At 39.4% G+C, this 24882-nt stretch overlaps 1 protein-coding gene across 4 annotated transcripts in view; it reads left to right on the top strand.

Annotated features, from left to right (window-relative positions):
• Positions 1–24882, top strand: part of LOC137136480 (transducin-like enhancer protein 4) — a 34442-nt gene that overhangs the window by 5474 nt on the left and 4086 nt on the right. For 3 of the 4 annotated variants that reach the window (XM_067521873.1, XM_067521871.1, XM_067521874.1), the window contains 15 exons: positions 6233–6295; positions 9202–9276; positions 10177–10378; positions 12923–12939; positions 18559–18681; positions 19076–19129; positions 19231–19383; positions 19630–19762; positions 20462–20649; positions 20800–20876; positions 21000–21249; positions 21390–21637; positions 22572–22719; positions 23809–23959; positions 24433–24509. In XM_067521873.1, the coding sequence (XP_067377974.1) occupies positions 6233–6295; positions 9202–9276; positions 10177–10378; positions 12923–12939; positions 18559–18681; positions 19076–19129; positions 19231–19383; positions 19630–19762; positions 20462–20649; positions 20800–20876; positions 21000–21249; positions 21390–21637; positions 22572–22719; positions 23809–23959; positions 24433–24509 (1959 nt within the window). The remainder of the gene's footprint in view (positions 1–6232; positions 6296–9201; positions 9277–10176; positions 10379–12922; positions 12940–18558; positions 18682–19075; positions 19130–19230; positions 19384–19629; positions 19763–20461; positions 20650–20799; positions 20877–20999; positions 21250–21389; positions 21638–22571; positions 22720–23808; positions 23960–24432; positions 24510–24882) is intronic. The other variant, XM_067521872.1, reaches the window with a different exon arrangement.

Here is a 24882-nt window from a genome sequence, read left to right as displayed (position 1 = left end):
GCTAATCAATTGCAAATTAGCGAGGCTAAGAGAGTGAGAAATAAAGCAAGTGAAGGATGGGGAGAAAAGGGGGGGAAGGAGGAGGGAAGAGAAAGTGGTGAAAGGAGGAAGTAATAAGATGTTTTGAACGTGAAGAACGGCAGAGTTTTCAACAGGTTTGACAACTCATTTTACGGCAGCTGAATAAGGAGTTGTTGGTTTAAGGATTTTGGTCACGTAATGTATCCACAAGTTTAATATTCTGGGATTATTTTAAGAAATGGATTTAGGACAATATTTTACAGCAAGAAAGGTTTTAAATGACAGCCTAGTCTTCAGTGTCCTTCTACCTTATCTGTACCCAAAGTGCTTTACACTGCTTCTCATTCACCCATTCACACACACACACCGACAGAGGAGCAGCTGTGCAGCTGACCTGAATTATCAGGAGCAACTAACTTGGGTTTCAGTGTCTTGCTCAAGGACATGCGACATGTGACAGGAGAAGCTGGAAATTAATCAAAACAACATCCCTGGGGTTGGTTATACAGCAGGTTTAATATAAATTATCGTTTAAATTTCACTTCTAATTGATGAAATTGGTGACGGGCTGGGCAGAAGTGTGGAGAGGTTATTGGAGAGGTTCCCATCCAAGTGGTCACAAATCCACAAGGGGTCACAAGATGACTAAAGGAGTGGCTTTACACTTTCTCGGTGACAGATCAATACGACTGTTGAATTTGTCCAGTAAATATAAGGTAACACTCAGCAGCCAGAGGGATTAGCTTAGCAAAAAGACAAAAAATAGGACAAACAGTTAGCCTGGGCCTTTGCAAAGGTAATAAAATCTGCTTTTCATCACTCATAAAGCTCCCAATAATACAGCGTATCTTGATTTGTTTTGTTTTAAATTGTAATTTGTACAAAACCAAAGCCACTGGTTACAGGTTTATGTGGGTTTACACAGTGAACACAGTTTGGTTTTTTTGTTGTTGTTGTTAATCTAAAAGCAGCTTTTTTGTTGTGAATGAATAAATAGTTTTGCAGTTATTTGTAAGAAAGTGTTTAAAGAAAAGGTGAGTGGTCATGGGGGAGCGTCTGCTTTTAACTAACGCAAAGTGTGAGTGTTACTTGCACACAGATCAGTAATTATATCAAGTTTCACATGGGTCTGCTGCTCTTAAATTACACATAGGCATCGTGCACGAGCCTCAGTTAGATTTGATTAGTGAAAAAATTGAAAATAATCCCATTTTGCAAATCACCAGTTGCACGTAGTAAATTTAAAGAAACGTAGTCACGAATTACAGACCTGTGCAATAGTAACCGCACAAATTTTCATGCATGTAAATATGTGAAGATTAAAAGCACTAAGTTAACTTTATTAAGACGCAAAACTCCAGAGCTTCAACATCTTAACAACAACTTACATCTTTACACTAAGCACTCATTTTGCAGCTTGAGCTGTGTGTATGGTGCCCTTTATTTTTCCCTCTCTGTCTTTCACACACCCACTCACACACATACAGTCACAAGGCAATACAGCCTTTATATGGTGGGGTCCATTAGGTGTATTAGCTGGCGGTGAAAAGTGGTGCTGATGTGGTGCTTACAAAGCTGCACAGGGGAGATGGACATTTGATCTTCTATCTGACCTAATCTGACTCCAGGGCTCCTGTCTGATCTAATTTCTTTGTTGTTGGGAGCTAAAGTGGGAGCATTTGAGCTTTTCCATTCTTTTGGGCAACATCTTTGGTAAAAATGCATTATTGCTGGGGCATCTTCAAGCCACTCGAGCTCACCGTGCCGTTATCTCACTGTAGTAGAACCAGCTCAAAGATACAAGAAGGTGATTTCAGGTAAATAATAGGAGAATATTCAGTGTCTTTCTGAAGTCTGCATTAGCCTTTTCCTGGTCTGTTACCAAGCAGTTCACACAATTTAATGCATGTTGTTGATCTTTTCACAAGGGGCCAACCAAGAAAAAAAAAGTTTGATCATGTACACCCCTCACTTATCCAGCGATCATTGATTTTTCTCATTCTAACTGAAGGAACATGTTTCCAGTGAATCACATACAGAGTCAAAGATAAATTCAGTGCACATGATCTCATCTCAGAGGTCTCTTGGTTTTATGTGACCACAGAGTCCTCTGATCTAGCAGTAAGCTCCATGGATCGACCTGCTTTGATTCCTAACCTTAGAGGAGTCTGGGGGCAGTCTTTTTTTTATTATTTAATCACTGTGAAAACAGTGACAGGTGGAGGCCTGCTTGCAACAGAATTCTCCAGGTTTGCACAAATTACAGGACACGTTTTGAGGAAAAAGAGGAGCCTGGCTTTTTCGCTTTGGTTTCTGCATTGTGAGCAGACGTGTTGACCAAGAAGGCGGACAACCCTGCACTGTGGCCATCACCATTGTTTGCCATTGATGTAAAATGTCATCTGGAATTGGTTGTGTTGCCTCGTGGAGAAGCATCTCGATTTTCTTTTCTGCTCCGGTTCTCTTGTTTCCATGAGCCGTGAGCCAACATCTCAGGGTCAACTCTTCAAAATGAATTGATTGGCCTTTTGTATTGTAGAGTTGTTACAATCCAAAGTCTATGTGCATCTCGCCTTGATTTTAGCTTAAGTATTCTTAGTTTCACCCTGATGTTTTAGTCTTTTAAAGTAAATTCTTTGCTGAATAGAGTTTAACATTAGACCACATTAGCATGTTAGACTGAAAAATTATGAGTAAAAAAAAAGATTATTAGTTTATCAAACAGGACTAAGACAACTAACCAGAGAATTTATATTTATATTTAAAAAGGGCATTTACCAATTAAAGTTTTGCTAAGCGACTAACTACAAGTCATCCAATTATTTCAGATCAAATATATTTTGCATCAATTGCATCCAGTAAGAAAAGTATGCTGTTTTAATATCTGTATAGTAGAAGTAGAAGTATAAGGATAGTATAATTAATTAATGGGCTTTGAAATAGAATCTACAAGCAGATTGCTTAAAGTTGTGTAAACCATCAAAAATATCGTGATATGTTTTTTCTTAGTCATGAATTTTAAGTCAACACATTGCATGTAGTGTAATATCAGAAGTGAATAAAGGTGAATGGCATAAAAACCAACTTGGAGCAGCCTTGCCCTCCTTGCTATAACATTCCTCCCAAGGGGAGTCTGTGGTACTCTTTTGGCCATCATCTGGAGTTTTTCTAGGTTGTACTGTGTCCGGCTTCTCTCCTATCTTCAAGCAGTTGTGACAAGATCTCATACAGCCTCATCCTCACCCCTGTAACTGTCTGCTGTCCATTCACAGTCTCCTTGAACATCTTTTTCCCTATGCCAGACCAGAGGAAGCAGCTCTTTTTTCCCCCACTGACTTGTTAAGCTGCAGCAAGGTTGGTGTTAGACTTACAGAGGATCACCAACTCATTTTCCCAGCTGTAAAATATGGCATGGCATCCTTTCCCCTTAAGGCTTGTGCCCTTGAGCAAGGTACTTAAACCTCAACAAACTAATACAATGGAATTTCTCAAAGGCTAATATGTACTGGGCGGCTCCCTGGTGTCCATGAATGTGAAATGCAGCCAAGCTGAAAAAGGGCATGTGTGCAGAGCAAGTCTTCCCTGGATAAACGTTAAATATAAAATAAAAATGTCAGTGTTTTTAGGTTGTGTGTGGGAGTGTGTGCAACTGCAGCTCTGCAATGCATGTTTTGTGTCTTACAACACAATATTTCAGTTTTACATTCATGGCATTGAATGTTTTGCTGCAGATGACGGTGTACGGTGGATCTAGAGGAGAGAGAAGAGGTAATTACAGGTGTGGAAACAGGGAATTTATTACGGGAACAAAATGCTGAGGGAATGGCGAGGGCGGATCCTCTGCAGCGTGGTAGGGAAGAAGGCCAGGTCAGGGAAAAGAACTAAAGGCGGCTGTGAAAACTGGAGTAACGAATAACAGTGAACACCACCAACCATCCAACAAAGTAACAACTGAAAGTGTACAGATGGAGAAAGGCCATGCAATTGGAGGAGTGGAGGAGAGAGAGATGGGAGCGGTAACCAGCACAACGATCGTTAAAGCCCAACAATGATCGAGAGAAGGCACTTAGTCAGGGAGGTGACCAAAAACCCAATGGTCACTCTGAAAGAGTTCCAGCATTTCTCTGTGGAGAGAGGAGAACCTTCTAGAAGAAAAACCATCTCTGCAGCACTCCACCAATCAGGCTTGTACAGTAGTATGGACAGAGAGAAACCAAAGACTGAACTCTTTGGCCTGAATGCCAAGGGTCATGTCTGGAGGGAACCAGGCGCCGCTCACCACCTGACCAATACCATCCCTACAGTAAAGTGTGGTAGTGCCAGCATCATGCTCTGGGGATGTTTTTCAGAGGCATGAACTGGGAGACTAGTCAGAATTGAGGGAAAGATAAATACATCAATGTACAGAGACATCCTTGATGAAAACCTGCTCCAGAGCACCGTGGACCTCAGACTGGGGTGACAGTTCATCTTTCAACAGGACAACAACCCTAAGCACACAGCCAAGATAACAAAGGAGCGGCTACGCATCAACTCTGTGAATGTCCTTGAGTGGGCCAGCCAGAGCCCAGACTTGAACCCGTTTGAACATCTCTGGAGAGATCAGAAAATGGCTGTGCACCAACACTCCCCATCCAACCCGATGGAGCTTGAGAGGTACTGCTAAGAAGAATGGGAGAAACTGCCAAACAATCAGTGTGTCAAGCTTGTAGCTTCATGCTCAAAAAGACTGTAATTGGTGCTAAAGGTGCTTCAACAAAGTTTTACCAAAGGCGTTTATTTGCATGTGATTCTTCGATTTGCAGTGCCGTGAGCTCTCAGGGCCACTGTACCATCCTCAACTGAAGCACACATTTTATACAAAGGACATCAAATGCAGAACAGCCAAAAACTGTGTGTGAGTGAACAGCTGTTGGGTTCACTGTTGCTGGCTGCCATGAACATTAACATAAAGCAGGAGACATTCCGTGAACATCCTGTATGTTTCAGAGTCAGTCTAACACTGAATAATATGTTGAGAAATGTTTTTCTTGAAGCTTTTTATGGTTTTGAAGTCTGGCTATTAAAATACTGAGGCAGGACTAATTACCATTCTTCACTTTGCTGTCACTGTGCTGTGACTGGCTAAATATGTTATTGACATCCAGGTAATCACAAAACAAACGTCTTAGCACCTTATGTTGATTCTACTCCTTTTTCACCAGAACAATGAAGCTCAAATAAATTTAGTACAGTTGATAACTACTCTTACAAGACTTACTGGACTTTTCACAGACCTTTTGTCATTCAGCCAGTAACCAAAATACCAACAAAGGTGTCACATTTACACTACAACAGGTATTTTTAGCATAATGCTCCTCACAGTTGACCACAAATGACAAAATTAGATGCAGCTGTATGTATTTAGTTCTAATAAAGACAGTGATGGAGTTCATCCCATTGCGCCTGTTAATACGTGTTTCTGTGTGAGTCTGTGTCTTTTGTCTGTGTTTGTGTTTGGATTTGAGTTGCACTACTACCACTCCCTTTGGGACAGTGGATCAGGCAATTTCCTGTTCAAAAAAATCCTACCTGATGTGGATAGAGAGAGAGAGAGAGAGAGTGCTGTATAATCTTTAAAAGCCAGCCCTTGGGTTCAGTAAAATCATCTGATGAATACAGAGGAGCCTGTGGTGGGGGTGGGGGTGGGGGTGGAGTGTCCCTGCTTGTGGCTGTGTGTGCATGGTTGTGTTTGTCTATGCACCATACCGCCACAGTGTTGCTTCTGCATCTGTCTGAAGGGTTTGTATCTGTGTGCTTGTATGTGTGTGTGTTTGCATGTGTGTGTGGCCTCTGGGGGCATCTGTTACCACTGATACCAGAGCAAAGTTCACCTCAGTCAAGGTTATATACATGAAATGAGTGTTTGACAAGGTTTGAGGTTTTGCATTTGCGTTAGATCTGGAAGTGTGAGCTTTTAGGTTTTCATTTAGCTGATCACATGTGGGTTATATTTTCCTCCAACTGTGAGCTCAAGTGGACTCCTGTCCAAGTTCTTAAGACGACCAAACCCAGAGTTTATATTAACAGATTATGTGTTTTCACATTTAATTAAAATGCAATAAATTCATAATGTAAACATTTGTAAGTTGTGTGAAGGTGATGACGCCTTCTTGTCTTCTGATGAATTTGAAGGTGATTTGTTTTGTGTGCCCACCTCTCTGTCTTGCAGGCGGAGATCGTCAAACGGTTGAATGCAATCTGCGCCCAAGTCATCCCCTTCCTTTCTCAAGAGGTAAGAATCAAAGATTCGTGTCCCTTGTGAGTTAAGATGGAGGTGAGAGTGGGTGAGAGACAGAGAATAAGACAGGAACTGTAGTAAAAGTGTGTGGTGGATTGTGAGAGGAAAAAAAGACGGACACACACACACACACACACACACACAGGCAAAGATTATCCAGGGCTAATCCTCCTTGCTCAGGATAGGCAGATATGCTGTGAACTTATTAAATGCCTCCCACAAGCATATGGATGGTTTGTGTGTGTGTGTGCGTGTGTGAAAATGTCCAATTTTGAGTTTTTGTGTGTGTATTTGTTTACATACTGTGCATACTGTGCATGTACATACTGTGTTAAAATGCACTGCAAATGTGCGCATACAAAGTAGTCGGTGTGAGAAGTGTTTTTTATACAGCGTGATTATAAAATCTTTAGGTGCCTGTGTGTTTAGCTGATAAATTCTTCCTCTGGAGGAGTTGAAAGTGCGTGCATATTTGTGTGTGTGTGTGTGTGTGTGTTAAGGGGTGGGAACAGCAGGAAGGAGTGAGTGTGGACTCCAAAGCTCTCCTTCAGATTAGCCATGGATTAGGAGGGTTTAGGGTGGATTAGGAATAATGGCATTAGACTGTGGTGCTGCTACACAGCCCTGAGGCCCACAGAGAGGGGAGGCAGGGAAAGGAAGCAGCATTTACTGCTTTGTTTGGATGCACAGCTCCATTTACTGGGTGTGCATATGAAAGCTAACACAGTTATGTTATTGTTGTGCAGCAAATCACATCGACTGTGCCTGTATGTGTTTCTGACAGCCCATTCTTTATATTTTTGTCATTTTCTGATGTTGTTCTTTTCCACAGCTTGTAAATTTCTTTGACAGATGCATTGTTGTTACTAATAGGATGTCAACCTGCTGTATCAAGCAGAAATTGCTCAGAAATATTTTACCCACATAAGGTCCAATATCCGCACAGAATTATGCGTAATACATATGCAGTATTACAATTGTCTGTATATAACAGGGATCAGGTTTTACAGCTTAGAAATAACCTATTTGTGCTGATTTATGTGATTCCAGAGTGTTAAAGCCTGATCAGCTAGTTCTTTACTAAAATTCTAATTTAACTAATTTTACACTGCATCTTCTTTCTTTTGCTTTGTTATACTGTATTTTAGAATTGGAATTACTTAAAACCCAGTCACTGCGTAGCACTTTACGCAGTGACTGGGTTGACTGTAGCACTTTAATATTGTTCTTTTTTTGTATTTTGTCTGTTTAAACAGAGTAATTATTGAATTTTTATTAAGACCTTCTTATACTGTGTGGGAATTTCTGAGATTTTTTGGAATGACTGCAGTGAGCTTTGGATATTTTTCAATGCAGCAATGTAAAAAGCAGTCCATGCCTAAATAAAAAGCATTCAGAAATACACCCACTTGAGAAAAAAAAACTGTGAAAAGTATGCTGGATGATACTATGACTAAATTAATCTTATCCCTTGAGTTGATGTAATATGGTGCCCATCTCCTTGCATTTTACATCCCAGGCTGATAATTAAGTGTTATTGATAATAATGGTTTAAAAGCTATTTGTCAGTGATGTGTCTTTTCATGTGTGCATGTCACGTTCAGCCAGGTTAGACTCAGTCTACAAAGTTGTAGGTGAACTCGATGGCCATGTTCATTTCCACACCTGATAAGCTCTTTCATCTCTGGCCTTCTTTGATGTTCTGCGCTCCTGGATGAATCTTGCTGCTCTCTCTCTCCGTCAGGATCTATATTTCTCTCGCTGTACCCTTTGGATGACTTTGCCCTGTTTGTCTTTCTCTCAGGGTATCTTGCTCTCTACAAATATATCTGTTTCTATGTTGAACATTTTGCAGCTACACCATTTAAAGATGTGTGTGCAGAAAACACAAAACAGACAAAAGAGAATGACCCACAATTTTGCTAACGAAAAAAATTAATAGATGTAAAACGTTTAACCATCCCCAAAGTTAGAAATTTTCAGCATGATGATTTACTCTAGAAGCTCACAGGATCTCTTACACACTTGGCTTTTCCATAAGATATTTTATAGGGTGTTAGGCTGCGTGGACTGCAGTGCATCTTAGAAAAATTAGCAGACATGGATCTTTATCCACTCCTTTGGACCCACACCTGTTTGACCAGCTTGAACATCCTCATAGCTGCATTTTCGCTATTTGTTGGGCTTTAATGAAATCACTGGTGGATATTAATTGAGGAGGAACATTTGTTTTCCCAGTAAAGAGCAAACCATCGTATTGACTAAGACATGTCCATGGTTCTTGTCTGATGGTATTTAAACTGACTTTTGTCAGAGGCTTGGATTTTAATAGCCTGATGGAGTTTTGTCCAGACAATAGTGAGGTGAACTAACAGCTAATAACTCACCCCTTCATGAATCAACATCAGAATGTGGCTACGTTTATGAGCTTGTAGGGACCAGGGATTTCACTGTTTATGTTGCCTGGACATTTAAATCACATACAGTAATGCGTTACTGCACAAAAGTACCTAGGAATATTATTAGCTAAATAAAGAGGTAGTGTGTACTCCAGTACTATGAAAAGTAGAATTTACTCTGTTAACCTCACCACTGGTTGATAATTTTTGAGTTGTAACTTGACGAAAGCTCCAAATTAGAGAAGTTGTGATTTATGTTTGTAAGAAGAGACAAATTGAAAAACACCAAACACTGACTGTGTATTTCAGTGTATTACTATATTTACATAAAGATACAGTTTGAAACTTTTTCAATTTCTTTTTGTAAGAAGTGTTCCCTAAAACATATCTTAATGTTGATAAGTGCTCTCCAAGCCTGATTTGACCGAGTCTTTCTTTTTTCCTTTCTTGCTGTTTCAGTATCCCACTCTTTCTCATTGTGTCTGTCTCTCTCCCTCTCAGCATCAGCAGCAGGTGGTGCAAGCAGTGGAAAGGGCCAAGCAGGTCACCATGGCTGAACTCAATGCCATCATAGGAGTGGGTGTATTGCGTGCACACACACACACACACACAAACACACACGTACACATCCAGGCACGCACACACACTGAACCACAAGATTATCTGCTTCTCGCAGAGATAAATGTGGAAAAAGTGGTACAAAGAGTTGAATATGTAAAGAGAAGGAAAGTTGAACCAAACACTATACAAAAGCTAAAGGACATTTGACTTGTTTTGACCTTATTGGTTAACATTTTTTAACTTCACTGGCTCAGTTTCTATTTATAAAGATGTACAATGTGAAAAACAGGTTTTCTGAAAGTGATTCATACCAGCAGATAGTGTGTGTGTTAATTATTTATTCACTTATTATAGTGCTATTTTCAAAAGGCACCTGTTGACTGCTTTCTACACAGAAGTTTGAGCTGTGTATTTACACTGGCATTGGTAAATTTAGCTCATCACAGATTGTCACTGTATGTTGACTGTGAAAATGCTGTACTGTAATTACTTTATGGACAGTCTTTTTTTGTTGCAGCCACTAGTGCTGAATGTCTGGCTTGGTACATGTTGTTGAAAATTCTCTAATAACCAGCTAAGATGCTCATTATGAATATATATTTTTGTTTATTAAAAAGCAAATATTGTCTGAAAAGATTTTTATTAAAAATTCAATCAAATGTTTTAAAAATATGCACACTCTGCCTTGCTTACTCTGTTCATGATTCACCAGGAGCACACTGATATGTAGAAAATTAAAAATAGGCTGAATCGACACACAGTGTGTGATTCTTTATCATTGTTTCCAAGTTGAGGTTTCATCCAGCACATTTGTCACATATTCAGTTGTCTTTTACAGTTTATTTCATCATTATATATATTTTTTTGTTTAAAGGCAAAATGTGGACCTAATGAGTGTTTCTGTGTGTGCTTCAGCAGCAGCAGCTTCAGGCTCAACACCTATCTCATGGCCATGCTATCCCAGTCCCTCTCACTCCCCACCCAGCGGGACTCCAACCCCCACTGCCCCCCGGGGCTGGTACTGCCAGCCTGCTGGCGCTCTCCTCTGCTCTGAGTCATCAGCTTCCCCTCAAAGATGAGAGAAAACATCACGATAACAACAGTGAACACCCAAAAGGTGAGGCCAGCTCTGTTTGTGTGTATTGTACGGGAGGTGTTGCTGTGTTTGTGCAAGTGCTGGCATCTTTATCTTCATCTCTACGTTTATTTCTCTAAGAATATTCACAGGGATTCATTTAGGTTTTATGCTGCTTACAGTTAATTCTAGTATTAATTCTTTTTTTAATTCGTTTTTTTTAATGTTTGATCATTGTTAAATGTGTTAATTCGTTACAAATTGCAGTAACTTCTACTGTTTATTTCACTCACAAGAATATGCTAAATATGTTGAATACACACAAAAAACAAAGCTTTTTTCTTTTGGTTATTTAATGAAATTAAATTTTACACATTCAGACTATGCAGTCAAAGTTGTGAATTATATAACTATTTGTGTTGGCTAATGCTCAATTGTTAGTACTTTGAGTGAATACAAGTTAAAGCAATTAAACACTGATTTGTCATTATGCAATTTTAATTGGCCTAATAGGGAGCGATGCGCAACCACTATGATGCCTCTTTTCTCTTGCACACACAGAGCGCCTCTAATTCATCTTTGAGCTCGAGCATTTAATTATCATGCATAGGCACTGTACAGTATGAGTGAGAGCGTGTGGTAATGTGTGATAGAAGCAGTCTGCACCCGCTCTTAATTACTCAGTCGTAGCATGTCTGTGAGGAGTTTTACAGTGCAGTCAAATAGTCAACCGTGCCCTGTAGCTGCAGTAAAATTAACAGCTGCTAACTCAAGTAATACCCACCCCAATTAAGAGAAGAATTAGTGACAATGCAATTTCTATTCCTAGCTCTGTGCCAGATAAAGGGTTTCTTTGTTTGTCTTTTGTACCGTTTTATAGCCATGGCTTTACTATGATTTATACTGTTGCAAATCTGGCTCTATTTTGGATAGTTATAAGTTGTAAGTACAGTATATTTAGGTCCAGGGCCAAAAACAAGGTGTAATTGGTGCAAAAACAATCGTGCTGGATACTTGGAGCACATAGAGTGAAGGGCTGTTTTTAGTTTGTGGTTGAGCCGTTCAGTTTGCCCATTGATTTGTGTGTAAAACTGTGAAGACAGGCTGACAGTGGCACCCAGCTGGTGACTAAACTCCTTTCAAAAATGTAAACTGGGGCCTCTGGAGGCCAAAGGAGAATCCGGGGCTGACTGGGGATGATAAGGGAGGCGGCAGATTCCAGAGGCAAGAGATTCCCAAGTGTCCATAGCAGATTGTTTAGAAGTAGAGAATAAATACAGGCTGTTCACAGGTAAGGACGTGGCTTTGGCTCTGAACACATTCTTCCTGTCTGTGTGTTCTTGGGGCACTTTCCTTAGTTCATGATACTCATCAGTGGGGTCGAGGGTGAGGGCTGAGGTGGCAGCTGATCTGAGGCACAAAGAGAGACAGTGAGAGTTCCAGCTTAGAATAGAACCCGTTGTCCAGTATATGTGGGGGTTGTGTCACTTCAACCAAGGAAAACCCAGAAAAAAGGGGCAATTATAGGAACTAAATGGTGTGGAAGCAGATCTGCATATAATGGTTAACTGAGATGGTGAGATGGACTGGTTGCATGCGTTGGATGACCCGGTGTAGCAGGTGGTTAGCAAGGGCACAGACTTGCGGGATTTCAACGGGATATCAACAGGATTCTTCTCTTCTTATTTGAATTACTGCTGAAAATATGCTCAGTGACACACAGAAGTTTATTTAAATTATACTTTAAGATTTTTGATGCTTAAATACAAGCTATTGTTAGCATGTAAAGGAACTGCACCATGATCATATGGTGTATGATTAAACATCATGTTCTTTTTGCGTGTGTAAGCCTGGGGCGCAAGTTGCCCAATATGTTGCATAGGAAGTGCATCAGACCACAGACCAGAGTTAAACTCAGAGCTCAGTGTGGTTAAGTTTAGGCAAGAACAGCATTTTCGATAAGATTAAAAAAAGGTCATGGTTTTGTTTAAAGGTAATGAGCATGTTGTGTTTCGAGTAACTATTGCATTTATTTTCTATCAAGCTATACCACAATCTTCCCTAATATTGGTGATGTGCATACTTAAACCTTCGGGGAACCATAAGAACTACATAGTAGTCACAAAACTAGATGTGGTACTACAGCACTTAATGTTTTATTTGGGAAAATGTTCATATCCTTATTAAAACACAGCAGTGTAGAAACAACATTTCTAGGAGACAGGGTTGGTTCAGTCATAATAGTAGGTGTGTTAAATTAGTATCAGATACGTGGAGCAGTGATGTCACTTGTGTCAACTAACAATGACATAAGTGACATCACTTTAAGTAATTTATCACACACTGTGCCACTTCCTTGAGCCACGAATAGCCTTACATATTTTCCCCTCCCCCCCAATACCTGTAAAGCATCTTAAAGTTCGAAGAACCCTTTGAAGTAGTAATACACATCCATTCTAGCTGTATTTTTCTGTGTGTGTGTGGCCCATCTCTAAATTTGTGTGTGTGTCTTTGCATACGTGTTTTTCATACAGTGAATGCTTTAATCAGTCTGTTTTTTCTGTCTCTTGCCCTTGGCATCCTCAGACAGAGACTCGGTCAAGGTAAGTCATTCCTTTTTTCTGTTTTCTTTTGTTTGCAAAAAAGACACATTTGAAGCACAGCTTTATTTCAGCTCACTCAACTTTAGATTTGTTCTTTTGTCCAACGACACACTACTCAGTATTAATAACACAACAGACTGCATGCACATTAGGGAGCAATTGCTTCTTCTGTCATTAACGTTAACCACAAGATTTCAATATTTCAATTTATTTTTTTTTATATAATATTGAATTTATAGGCAAAAAACATTGATACAGTACATGGAGACTGACATACAGTGGGACAACTGCCTTCCTATCTGTCCATGCTGAAACTAAAATAAACACTGCTATGGACTTAAGGGCTCTTAACTAACTACTTACTTTTTGATATTTCATCTGACATTTCTTCATTTGTGATTAAGAGGCTGTATCTGTATCAGATAATTACCTACTCTGTTCACACATGTGCTCAGTTGGATATTATTTGGACATTGTAGTAGGGAGCAGGTTGACTAAAACTCTGTTGTCCCCCCAGATAATACCTGGATAAACTCCAGTCCATCTTTGAAAGAGGTTCATATTTATAATAGGTTCTTATTAAACTAAGGTTTTGGATTTATGGCTATAATATTTATGTTTCTGCAATGAAATTAGTTTGTGTAAAAGCCACAATTAGAGAAAAGTATCAGACTGAAAACTGTTACTATTTTAAAGGGTTTTCATGCAGAAAAGAGATATTAGTTCATAGTTTAAAAAAAAAATTGTAACTAAAAGCAATTATCCACAGTGAAGCAATGATAGGACACATATCTACTGTAAATACTTGTTAGAGCATATTCTGATTGAAGTATTCTATACTTGGAAAGTCAACTAACTAAATAAAGTCACATATTTAAAGCTTCTAACATCTGAAAATGATGAGAATAAGAAGAAAGTGAAAGTGACAAAACTAGGTTAAAGAGAAAAGATGAGCGTAGAAAAAGCACAACTCTGGTTAGCGAAGGAAGGAGAAAGCAAAAGCAGAAAGAGGCAGTGCAACAGATCGTCACATGCAGCACTTGTAGTAATTAGTCCCTTAAGCGGAGCTTTTTTCCCAAGGCAAACATTTGGTTTGTTGAATACTCAATGAGCAGATTAGCATTTCTTTATTTCAGCCACCTGAGCTCAGACACTCACAAACACACACATGCACACACACACACACACACACACACACACACACACACACACGAGTTAAAGAGGTAGGTGGAGACAGGAAGAATATTTAATATGTTATCTTCTGCCCTCCATGTAGTATAACCTCCTCCACACACGCACACACCACACACAGACACATGCACACACACAGAGCCGTGGGCACCATAATGGGAGCGATTAGCTGTGTGCATGTGTGTTTGTGTGAAGTTGTCAGAAATCACAGGTAAAGATAAGGAGACAAGAATGATGAATGCCTCTCATTAGCACGCGCCACACACACACACACACACACACAGATGCACTTTGACACAGCGGCCAACAGTCACTTCATGAAACCAATAAGCCCCCTTCTTGTCAGTGGTCTACAGTTGCCTTGGCAACAGTCCACAGGGTACAGTGTGTATGAATTCCATGAACATCTGTGCCTTAACGTCCTTGGTGTTAGCACCTCATACACTGACAAATGTATGTGGGTGTATAGCTTTACATGTGTGTCTGCATACTAATTGTTGCCAGTACAGAGAGTCAATTATGTAGTCGTGTTGAGTTCAAGGCCTTTTTATGTTTTTGATTGGATGAGTTTACTTAAGCGATCACTTTAAGCTAATTGTTGCTTCACTTATTGGTTAAATGTTGAATTTTGCTTCTGTTTTTTTTGTGTGTGTGTGTGCATTTGTGATGTTATAGAATTCGTCACTCTACCACGTTAGAAATTAATTTCATGTGAAAGAACAATTGTTCAATAAAGTTCCTACAAATTCTCTTTAAATTACTTTATGAATGAATGAATTTCGAATGAGGTGACTTTTAAGTTTAGCCCGACCTTTACTTTGAATTGCGAGTAGAAGTAAACACACGGCAGCTTGTTGTCAGCGTGATCTCAGCAGTGGCCCGCGCACATCTTTTTTATAGTTTTTGTCTTGTTTTTTTTTTTTTGGCATCGGGCAACATTTGCAACTTTATTTTGTTTCGCTTTTTGTTAAATGGCAGGATGCTCCTTTAAAAATCTCTGTAAACTGTGTCCAGCCTGGTCTTCCATGCTGTGCTGGCTGCAAAATAAGGAACAAATTGAGTCGAACAGAAGCATTAGAGGTGTGGGGTTAGATCAACTGACTGGAACCCTGAGGTAAAAAGTTTTTTTGGGGGGGGGAGGTGCTGTGAGCCAAAGAAGCTAAGAAATCAAAGGAATAAAATGCTGGACCTCAAATTAAGGACACATCACATTTCATTCATCACAGCAAGAAGCAAAATTGTTTAGGGGAAAAACACAAAACAGAGGGAAGGTGGAAAACGAATTTGATATTAACAGTAACATCTTTTCTGCAGCTCTATTGATATAGTTTTGGATGGTTCACATTCTCAAAAACTGCTTATTTGTCTTATAATGGCTTTATGCAGTACTTCAGCTATGAGTGAAACAGCTCTTTCTTCTGTCTCTTTAAGGCCCACCCACTCATCCCGAGACTTGTTTTTGGGCAGTTTTGCCTTTAATGTAAAATCTGTAGTGAAGAAGTGTGACAGGAAACATGAGCAGATGAGGAGAGGGGTTAGGACATGCCGCAAAGGTCCTGACCTGCAGTTCTGTGGCATGTAACCGTTCGGCTACCAAAGTGCTCTGAATGCACTGTATATTCTGAATGGCCAGCTTGTGTAAGCCTGCCGGTGGGCTGGGGAATGTGGTAAGCCAAAAGTGTAACGTGGGAGGCAAGCGGTTTGCTTTTAGACTGACAATGTTTATATGTAGGTGTGTTGGGAACGTTCCGGAGTAGGGGTTCAGGGAAATTGTCTGGGAGCTGCAGGAAAGTGTCACAACAGAGCCAACAAGACCGTCGTCCTGTACCGTCCACCAAAAACAAACAAGGTACACGTCTCTTGGCGAAATGTAGCTTCTCCACCAGGAGGTGGATTGAGGTGCTGGATAGGACATAAAACACACTACTTTTACACAGATGACTGGAGTTCGAGTCCATGCTGTGTGACATATGACAAGATGTTAAGGAAATACAGATTTGTAGGACAGACCACGACTTTTTTACTAACCCTAAAATGTTTATGTAGTGCCTTACCCAAACCTAACCTACTCCTAATGTTTTTTTTTGTTTTTTTGTTTTTTGCCTGACACTAATCAAGCTGCTGTGTCCACATTTTAGAGTGTCCCACTGGGTGCCATTTTGGCTCAATTGTAAGCAATTGTGTCTACCATTTTGTCAGTGTAATGCCACAAGGGCTGCAATTTCAACAGACGCCTGCATCTGTGTGGGGTGGCACTAATTCAACAAAAGGCTCACTGGGATGTATTAGAGAGTATAGTAGGTACAAACGACCCCTGTGTGTTAAAGGTGGAGGACTTGTTGGAGTCAATAGATGCCCTCTTTAAGCACTTCTTTTACTTAGCTTCATACTGTGGTTTAATCCCTGTGTCTTTTAGTGGGCATAGGAACTTTGATGGTAGCCAAAAAGAAAGTCAGGTGACTTTAATAATGCGTTTTATAACACAAACGATAATCTGTACCTGAACCCAACAACACAACCACAATCACAAAGCCATTTGGCAACAGTGGTTGGTAACGTTCTTCAGTAAACAAAAGATGTCATAAAGTTATTCCATGTATTGTTCTAGAATGGTCAAATAACATTTTTTGTCATTAAATTTGTGTAAACGGGATTGGGGGACACTGACAAAGAGCACTGGCTTTAGCAACTTGCACGGACAAGTAAATCTTTAAAAAAATCATGGCTAGAAATATAATCAATCGTCACAGTTAGGACACATGACAGTGTGTAACGAGTACAACAGTGTCATGTCTGCAAGTTTAGACTCTGCTAATACCTAAGTGTTTTACAAAATAACCTAAATGTATAAAACATTCCAGACATCTACGGTACAGTCATCACTGTAGCCAAATCATTTTTTTATTTTCAATAGAAGTTTGGCCATCCTCAGCATCCACACTTAATTTATCATTACTTGAATAAAACCAGGGAGTCAGATGGTTTGGAAAACAAGGGAGCCTGCGGGCTATCATTATCAGCACTTGAAGAATTAATTTACTGGCGAAGCCTTCATTTGTCTCAGGAGCAAAATTAATTTGACTTGATGTTTTTGAAGGAGCTAATTTGCAGGCTAATTAATCTAATCAGTCTGCTCTGCCTCACTCAGGAAGAGACACACACCTGTACACACACTGACATCTCAACATTGTTTGTACAGGCACAGTACTACAATGTAAACAAGTATAAGTGCTGCACAACCACACACACACACCCACACACATATACCAGACCTCACTCCTCCCCCACAGAATCTTTGTCATCAACACTTGCAGCACGGCAAAGGGCAACGGAAAGGTTACAAGCGTGAGTTAGTGGAAAGGTCGAGTTAAAGGTCCTGCTTTATTTTTCTTCTCTGTCCGTCATCGGCCAGCTAAGGAGCGCCTCCCAATGAGAGAGAGAGAGAGAGATCAGCAGGGACAGGCAGAGCAAGAGGGGAGATGTTTAGTTGACCTTATTTTGATCTTTGCTTTTCAAAGAGGATTAATCCTTCAGTAATGGTATTTAAAGGATGTCATGTTTGATTAAGAAAAGAGAGACATCAATGGATTAATTCCCCCCTCCACGTAATTTCTAAATAATGCTGCTGACTTCAGCCATGATGGTGCAGTCAATCTGTCAAGAATGCTGCACTGCTGTGGTATTGTGTGACACAATAACGAAGAAATGGTTTTGACGGGCAGCAGAGTTTTCAAAGTGACGGGAAAATGCAGCGGGAAATGAAGTGGATCACAGTGGTCACTTTGTGCCTGTGCAGATTTAAAACATTTGTATAACTTCCATCCTGTTTGGGGCACAAAACAAGTAATTTTCCTCAATCGCTTTATCATTTTGCCATGAGAATCTCCATCTCCTTTAGTTCTGCCTTCAGTATTCTTTGCTACGTGGTCTTAGTTCAGCTTTTACACCATCAGTCTTAACCTTATCATTTTAATTTCTTCATGTCTTTCTGTAGTTCCTCAGTGTATATTTTAACCCAAACCCTAAATATATTAAGTAAACCCAGATATTTGTTTTACTAAATTGGCAAAAAAAAAAAAGGGTCACACTCCCCCAAATTATAATAAATATATATACTGCATATATGCTGTACAGCCTATCTCAGTCTAATTTCTACTGGTATAGTGCAGAAAAGTATTGGTTCATTTCGAGGTGATACATGTAAAAACTTGGATTTTTCTATAAGTGTGTGCTTGTCACCCAATAACTCACAACTTCTTTTCTTTGGGTCTCTTTATTTGGTGGTTATAACACATATTATTATATTATAACACATAATTTTAAACTATAATTAAATTATGAATTTTAACAAGTGCATGTGTTAGAAGTCATCGTAGAGCACGCTTTCTTTAACTTCTTTCTTATAATTGCATTTGGTTTTTCTTTCAGAGTTCATCTGTATCTCCATCGGCCAGTTTTCGGCCTGGAGAGAAACACAGGAGTTCAAGCGATTTCTCCTCTGACAGCAAGAAACCGAAGACAGATGAAAAGGAGTTGACCTCTACACGCTATGTGAGTGATGACATTAAAGTTTTCTCAGTTGAAGATAAGATTTATTGTCTAAACCTATTTCATTCTTACCTGAAAATTTTTTTGTGTGTTTGTGATTATACAGCGTTGTTGAAATGCATGAAGCGCTGATGATCTGTGTTTTTATAGACACATATTTGATGATTTTTCCCTGTCAGACTTCACCACATGGACACAAAAGTTCTTAACACGCGAACACCACTGATTTTATCAAAAACAAAAATAAAAAGGGAGGCTATCAGTCCAGGATCTTCACATTTTAGAAAACTGTTTTCATTTAAACATTTCTGATGGGTCTATCAAGCATAAAAATATTTCCAGACTGTTTTCATCACAGTAAAATGAAAAGCATCTTCCTTCGTTGTGCCTCTGCCAGGAAAGTGACGGAGAGAAGAGTGATGACAATTTAGTTGTGGATGTCTCCAACGAGGTACTGTACAAAACAGTTTACCTGCACATCTTTTTCTGTGTTACCTGATCAGAAAAATAAATCCCTTCTCTGTTATCTTTCTCTGTGCTCACCCACCACAGGATCCCGTGTCTCCCCGAGGAACGCCTGCCCACTCTCCTCGGGAGAACGGATTGGACAAAAATCGCCTGTTGAAGAAAGATGCACCACTGAGTCCTTCCTCCATCGCCTCCTCCAGCAGCACGCCTTCATCCAAGTCTAAAGAGATTAATTTGGTTAGTCATTTGGGTATTTACAGCTGTCTGATCTTCTTTTTCTTCACAGTTTCAAGTTCTAGTGTTTTAGTTCTAAGTTTTATTATAATATTTATATAATTTTTTATAATTTCATGAATTAAATAAACTGATGAAAAAAATTATTATTAACATTATAATTTTTCAAAAATTCTTCCTGGATTCATGTTAGACTAGTGTTGAAATCTTCCGCGTTAAGCTTTGCTTTGTTTTTTGTGTGTATTGCAGAATGAGAAATCCACAACACCTGTTTCCAAGTCCAGCACCCCGACATCCCGTTCTGATGCCCCGACCCCCAGCAGCACTGCCACCACAGGCCTGAGGTCTGCACCTGGTAAACCATCATGTGTCGAGTCGCTGGGTGAGTGTTGCAACATACTTGCCGTTTTATGTTTTATAGAGCCAAAAAACTGTGGCAAAAAATTGTGGCATGGTAAAAACCACTTAGTTCAAAACTACAGGAAGTGCTATTGAGCTTCAAAGTTGTCAACATCTGTCAAACTAAAACAAGCTCATTACTGAACTAGTTGGTGCATAAAACTAACTAACTACTTCCCTTAACACATAACGTTTAAAGGCAAATCAATATTGGAACTGTATTGAAATTAAAGTAATCTCTTATTTAATCTTTTTCAATTTACAATTTACAATTGAAAAAGCCTTGTGGTCCATTTGTTCGTAAGCTTGTTCATCCAATTAGCTTTAACTGTAAATCACAGGCATACTAAGCGGTAAAACAAAGGTTAAATAACTAACCTATGTTGCTTAAATATTGTATGCCTCATCCCAGTGTCAAATATATATATATTTGTAATATAATGCAAGATGATACTAGTTTGAATCATGTTGGCAGCTTGTTCCTTAGTTTTATATTATGTATAATCTGTTTACACACAAAGTGTATCTTAAATTAGACAATGCTGCTGTATAGACCTAATTCTAATCAGACAGTGACCTTTTAATTTAGACAAGGTGGTATTAAATTAAGTGATCTTAAAAAACACCTCACAGATAGAACAGCTACTTTAAAGTCACGTGCAACATCTGTTCTGTCTCGTAGCTCCTGGACTTCGTACTCCACTGGCAGTGCCCTGCTCGTACCCCGGGCCGTTTGGCATGGTTCCCCACCCGGGTATGAACGGAGAGCTGAGTGGGGTGGGAGCAGCTTACACGGGCCTGCATAACATCTCTCCACAGATGAGCGCGGTGGCTGCTGCTGCCGTGGCAGCTTACGGACGCACCCAAGTGGTACCTAAATACACAGAGTGTCCATACATAAACTCCAAAGCACTTCTACTTTTCAACCAAACACAGTCTTACTGCCAGTTTTTGTACTGGTGGTGCACCAGTGAATTGCTGTGAATTGAAGTGTCTCTCTCTCTCTCTCACGTTTTGTAGGTGGGATTTGATCCTCACCACCACATACGTGTCCCTGGCCTTCCACCAAATCTGTCGGGCATTCCTGGTGGAAAACCGTCAGTTTCCTCTCTTAATTTATTGATCAAATTTGACTATTGACAATCAAAAAAAAAATGAATTTCCCCAATTTAACTTTTAACACTATCTACTCCTCCTTGTGCTTCTTCCCTTTCATCCAGAGCCTACTCCTTCCATGTCAGTGCTGATGGACAAATGCAGCCTGTGCCTTTTCCTCCGGACGCCCTGATAGGTCCTGGCATCCCGCGCCACGCACGCCAGATCAATACTCTCACCCACGGGGAGGTGGTGTGTGCTGTCACTATCAGTAACCCAACGCGTCATGTCTACACTGGGGGAAAGGGCTGCGTCAAGGTGTGGGACATCAGCCACCCCGGCAACAAGACTCCTGTATCCCAGCTGGACTGCCTTGTGAGTGAACGCTGCATTGTTACATCACATGTGGTTAAAATAAAAACGTTCTCTTAATGTAGCAAATGCTTGCAGCAATTACTCAATACATCAGTTGTTCTTGTTCAGTTAAAAGTACTTGTGTGCTCCTGTCACATCAGAACAGAGACAACTACATCCGCTCCTGTCGACTCCTTCCTGATGGGCGGACACTCATTGTCGGGGGCGAGGCGAGTACCTTATCAATCTGGGATTTGGCCACACCAACTCCACGGATTAAAGCGGAGCTAACTTCGTCAGCACCTGCGTGTTACGCTCTGGCCATCAGCCCCGATTCAAAAGTCTGCTTTTCCTGCTGTTCCGACGGAAACATAGCTGTCTGGGATCTTCACAACCAAACTCTGGTTAGGTATGAAACTGGCAGTGTGAAAATGTAATGCCCAAAACAATGTGTAAGAATACACAATCCATTCTGGCATATTATCTAGAAATAATTAAAGGACTTATGGTTCTGGTGCACCTATAAAAACGGCATAAATCTTCTGCCGCCTCAAGTGACAGACACTCAGATGACATCATCTGGAGGCGTGTTTAAGTCAAATGACATCATCTGGCTGCTCAAACTACAGAAGTTGTAGTCTTGGTTTACCTGCCACTCTAAAATTCTTCCTGATGACACCATCTGAATGTGTGATGATGAAAAAGTCCTCCAGATGATGCCATCTGATGATGTTATGTGGAAAAGATTTCCAGCTACGAGCAGAGACATATTTTAGTATAGTATAGAAGTAAAGGGTAGTCAGAGGGAAGTTTGAAAGTATTAAAATATGTGTACACCTCAAATATTCAAGTGCTTCTTTTTTTTTGCCTTTACACTTTATTGCTCTCTGTCATTAATGTGTGGGAGAGCAAAAATAAAACAGTTTTAACCCAGTCAGGGAGCACACAGCTGATAATGGTTTGCATTACTTTGGGGTTTGTTTTTTGTTTGTTTGTTGTTGTTTTTTTTGCTAAATGACTGAAAAAAGAAAATTACAATAATGAACAAACACTTAGGAAACAATGACAGTAATTATTTCCTGAATCTTTATTCTCATATTGGGCCTTAGTCTCAGCATTGCGCAGTAATATACTAGTATTATGTTGTGTCTGCATGAATAATGTATTGTAAGCAATATACAGCAATGCTGCTAAATACATATAGATAAATTGCTGTATCAATAATTTGTTCTCCCCATAACTGGTACTTTAAGTGTCTCTTCTCTCCAAATCAAGACACTGTTTTCACTGTTTTATGATTGGATGAGCTCTATTGGGGTTTGCCTGACTGTGTTTTTCTGCAGGCAGTTTCAGGGCCACACTGATGGGGCCAGTTGTATAGACATCTCCAATGATGGAACCAAGCTGTGGACTGGAGGCCTGGACAACACCGTCCGGTCCTGGGACCTGAGAGAGGGACGGCAGCTGCAGCAGCATGACTTCACCTCACAGGTACACAGGAAATACAATTATACATTTTTAGGTTATATACTCTAAGTTACTGCTATAAATTGGATTATTTGTGCCATGTTGTTGTCACCACGTGCAGGTCAAATATCAGTGTGTGGAGTCGTACTGTGGAATTTATTAAACGAGCAGTTTGCAGGCATAAGTTATGTGATCACAAAGTTTGCTTTTACACATTATTACTATTTGGTGGTTAAAGAAAAATGCACAGATTGATGAAAATTGTGCATCACAGGACAAGTTTCAGCAATTTGCAGTTTTTCTGTGATTTCACTCCTGGGGTTTGTTATATTGCAGTAATTTAAAAGCTCAGTTCAGGACATTTAACTCACACTAAAGGCCAGACTGAGCTCTGGTTTTCTGTGCTGTCCTCAAATCCCTTTAACACTAATAATACTGGCAGTTAGAGTTTAGTTTTTTGCAGTTGGGGAGAAGAGCATCAATAATAGACCATTACTGCAATTTTCCAGAAAAGACCCATTTCACAATATCAGGAGGTGAGTGTGCATTGTGGAGAGCTCAGTGAGGCAGGACAGACAGACAGACATGGCCGAAAGAGTGCTTATGCTCTCCAGTAATATCTCCTCTAGCCACAGTTTAACACAGTTTAAAAACACACACACACACACACACACACACACACACATATATATATATATATATATATATATATATATATATATATGTGTATGTATATATATATATATATATATATATATATATATATATATATATATATATATATATTTTATTACTATTTTATTTTATATTTTTGCCAAACTTAAATTATGTATCATTAAATTTTTCAAGTCTCAAACAGCCATCTGTTTTAGCAGATCAGCTTGATAGGGACTGGGTTGTGTATAATTGTGAAGAAAAACATATACAGTATTTGAAATTTGCATAGCATTCATTGACATACTCATTGATATCTGTGCACACAACCATAGAAAAGCCTGAATTTCATGCTATGTAAAATTCCTAGACTAGTCTAATAAAAGCCATAACTATGTAAATTACATTTATATACACTATAGGACATGTAACTAACATAACCGCTGGGTTTGGTTGCAGATCTTCTCACTTGGATACTGTCCAACAGGCGAGTGGCTGGCAGTAGGGATGGAGAACAGCAATGTGGAGGTCCTACATGTCACCAAACCTGACAAGTATCAGCTCCACCTGCATGAAAGCTGTGTGCTCTCTCTCAGATTTGCGCACTGTGGTAAGAATATGTAACGCATATGTTAATTTATGAGAACTTTTTTTTTTTTTTGCTTTAGCATGCACTAAATTTAGTGAGGGATTTAAATTTTAGCAGGTTTATAGTTCTAGATGTTAAGTAGGGGAAATACTGTCACTAACTGTGACAGATAAACAAATAAATAAATAAACTTACTTAAGATTAATTCAAAAACTTAACCATTGCTGTATCCTCGATAGGAGAACAAAAAAATTATTACTCAATGTAGTTACGACCATATTACATATAAATAATCTACTTGAGATAAGTGCTACAGTATATGTAAGATATAATCGTTTCATGTTTGTTTGTTTCATTTGTTAAAGGGTATTTCTTTTGTATGTGAACTACCTGTTACTGACTAAATGATGATTCACAGGAAACAGAAAGTGCCATGTGTTAATATGTCCGTGAGTTTCAGACTTTATTTGTGTCACAAATGTTTCTCTCTGCAGGGAAGTGGTTTGTGAGCACAGGAAAAGACAATCTGCTCAATGCATGGAGAACCCCATATGGAGCCAGCATCTTTCAGGTAAGTGAGTCAGAACCGACAGTAGTGCATGAATATAAACAAGGACGACAGGCAGCTGAGAGGACAAATACAGTATGGAAAGTTTTTTCAAGGAAGGTATGAGAATCCTTTCTGCTCACTGACTATACTGTGGCAACACAATAATTTAAATTTTAAACATTTAAACAAGTTTTTATTATTGAAAGATAGTTAATGATGTACTGTAGTTCAAGGACACAAACATTTAAACAATAAGCCCTTTAGCAAGGTCTCAAAAAGAAATGACAAATTTGTAACTGAAGCTACTCCAAGTGTGTGAATATACTTTTTTACATTATACAGGTATTATGAACTGGAGGAAGAAAAAAGTGTATCATGTTTTTTTAACAGCTTT

Source organism: Channa argus, chromosome 11, assembly GCF_033026475.1.
Source record: "Channa argus isolate prfri chromosome 11, Channa argus male v1.0, whole genome shotgun sequence".
NCBI classification, from domain to species: Eukaryota; Metazoa; Chordata; class Actinopteri; order Anabantiformes; family Channidae; genus Channa; species Channa argus.
This window is presented reverse-complemented; position numbering and strand designations above follow the sequence as displayed.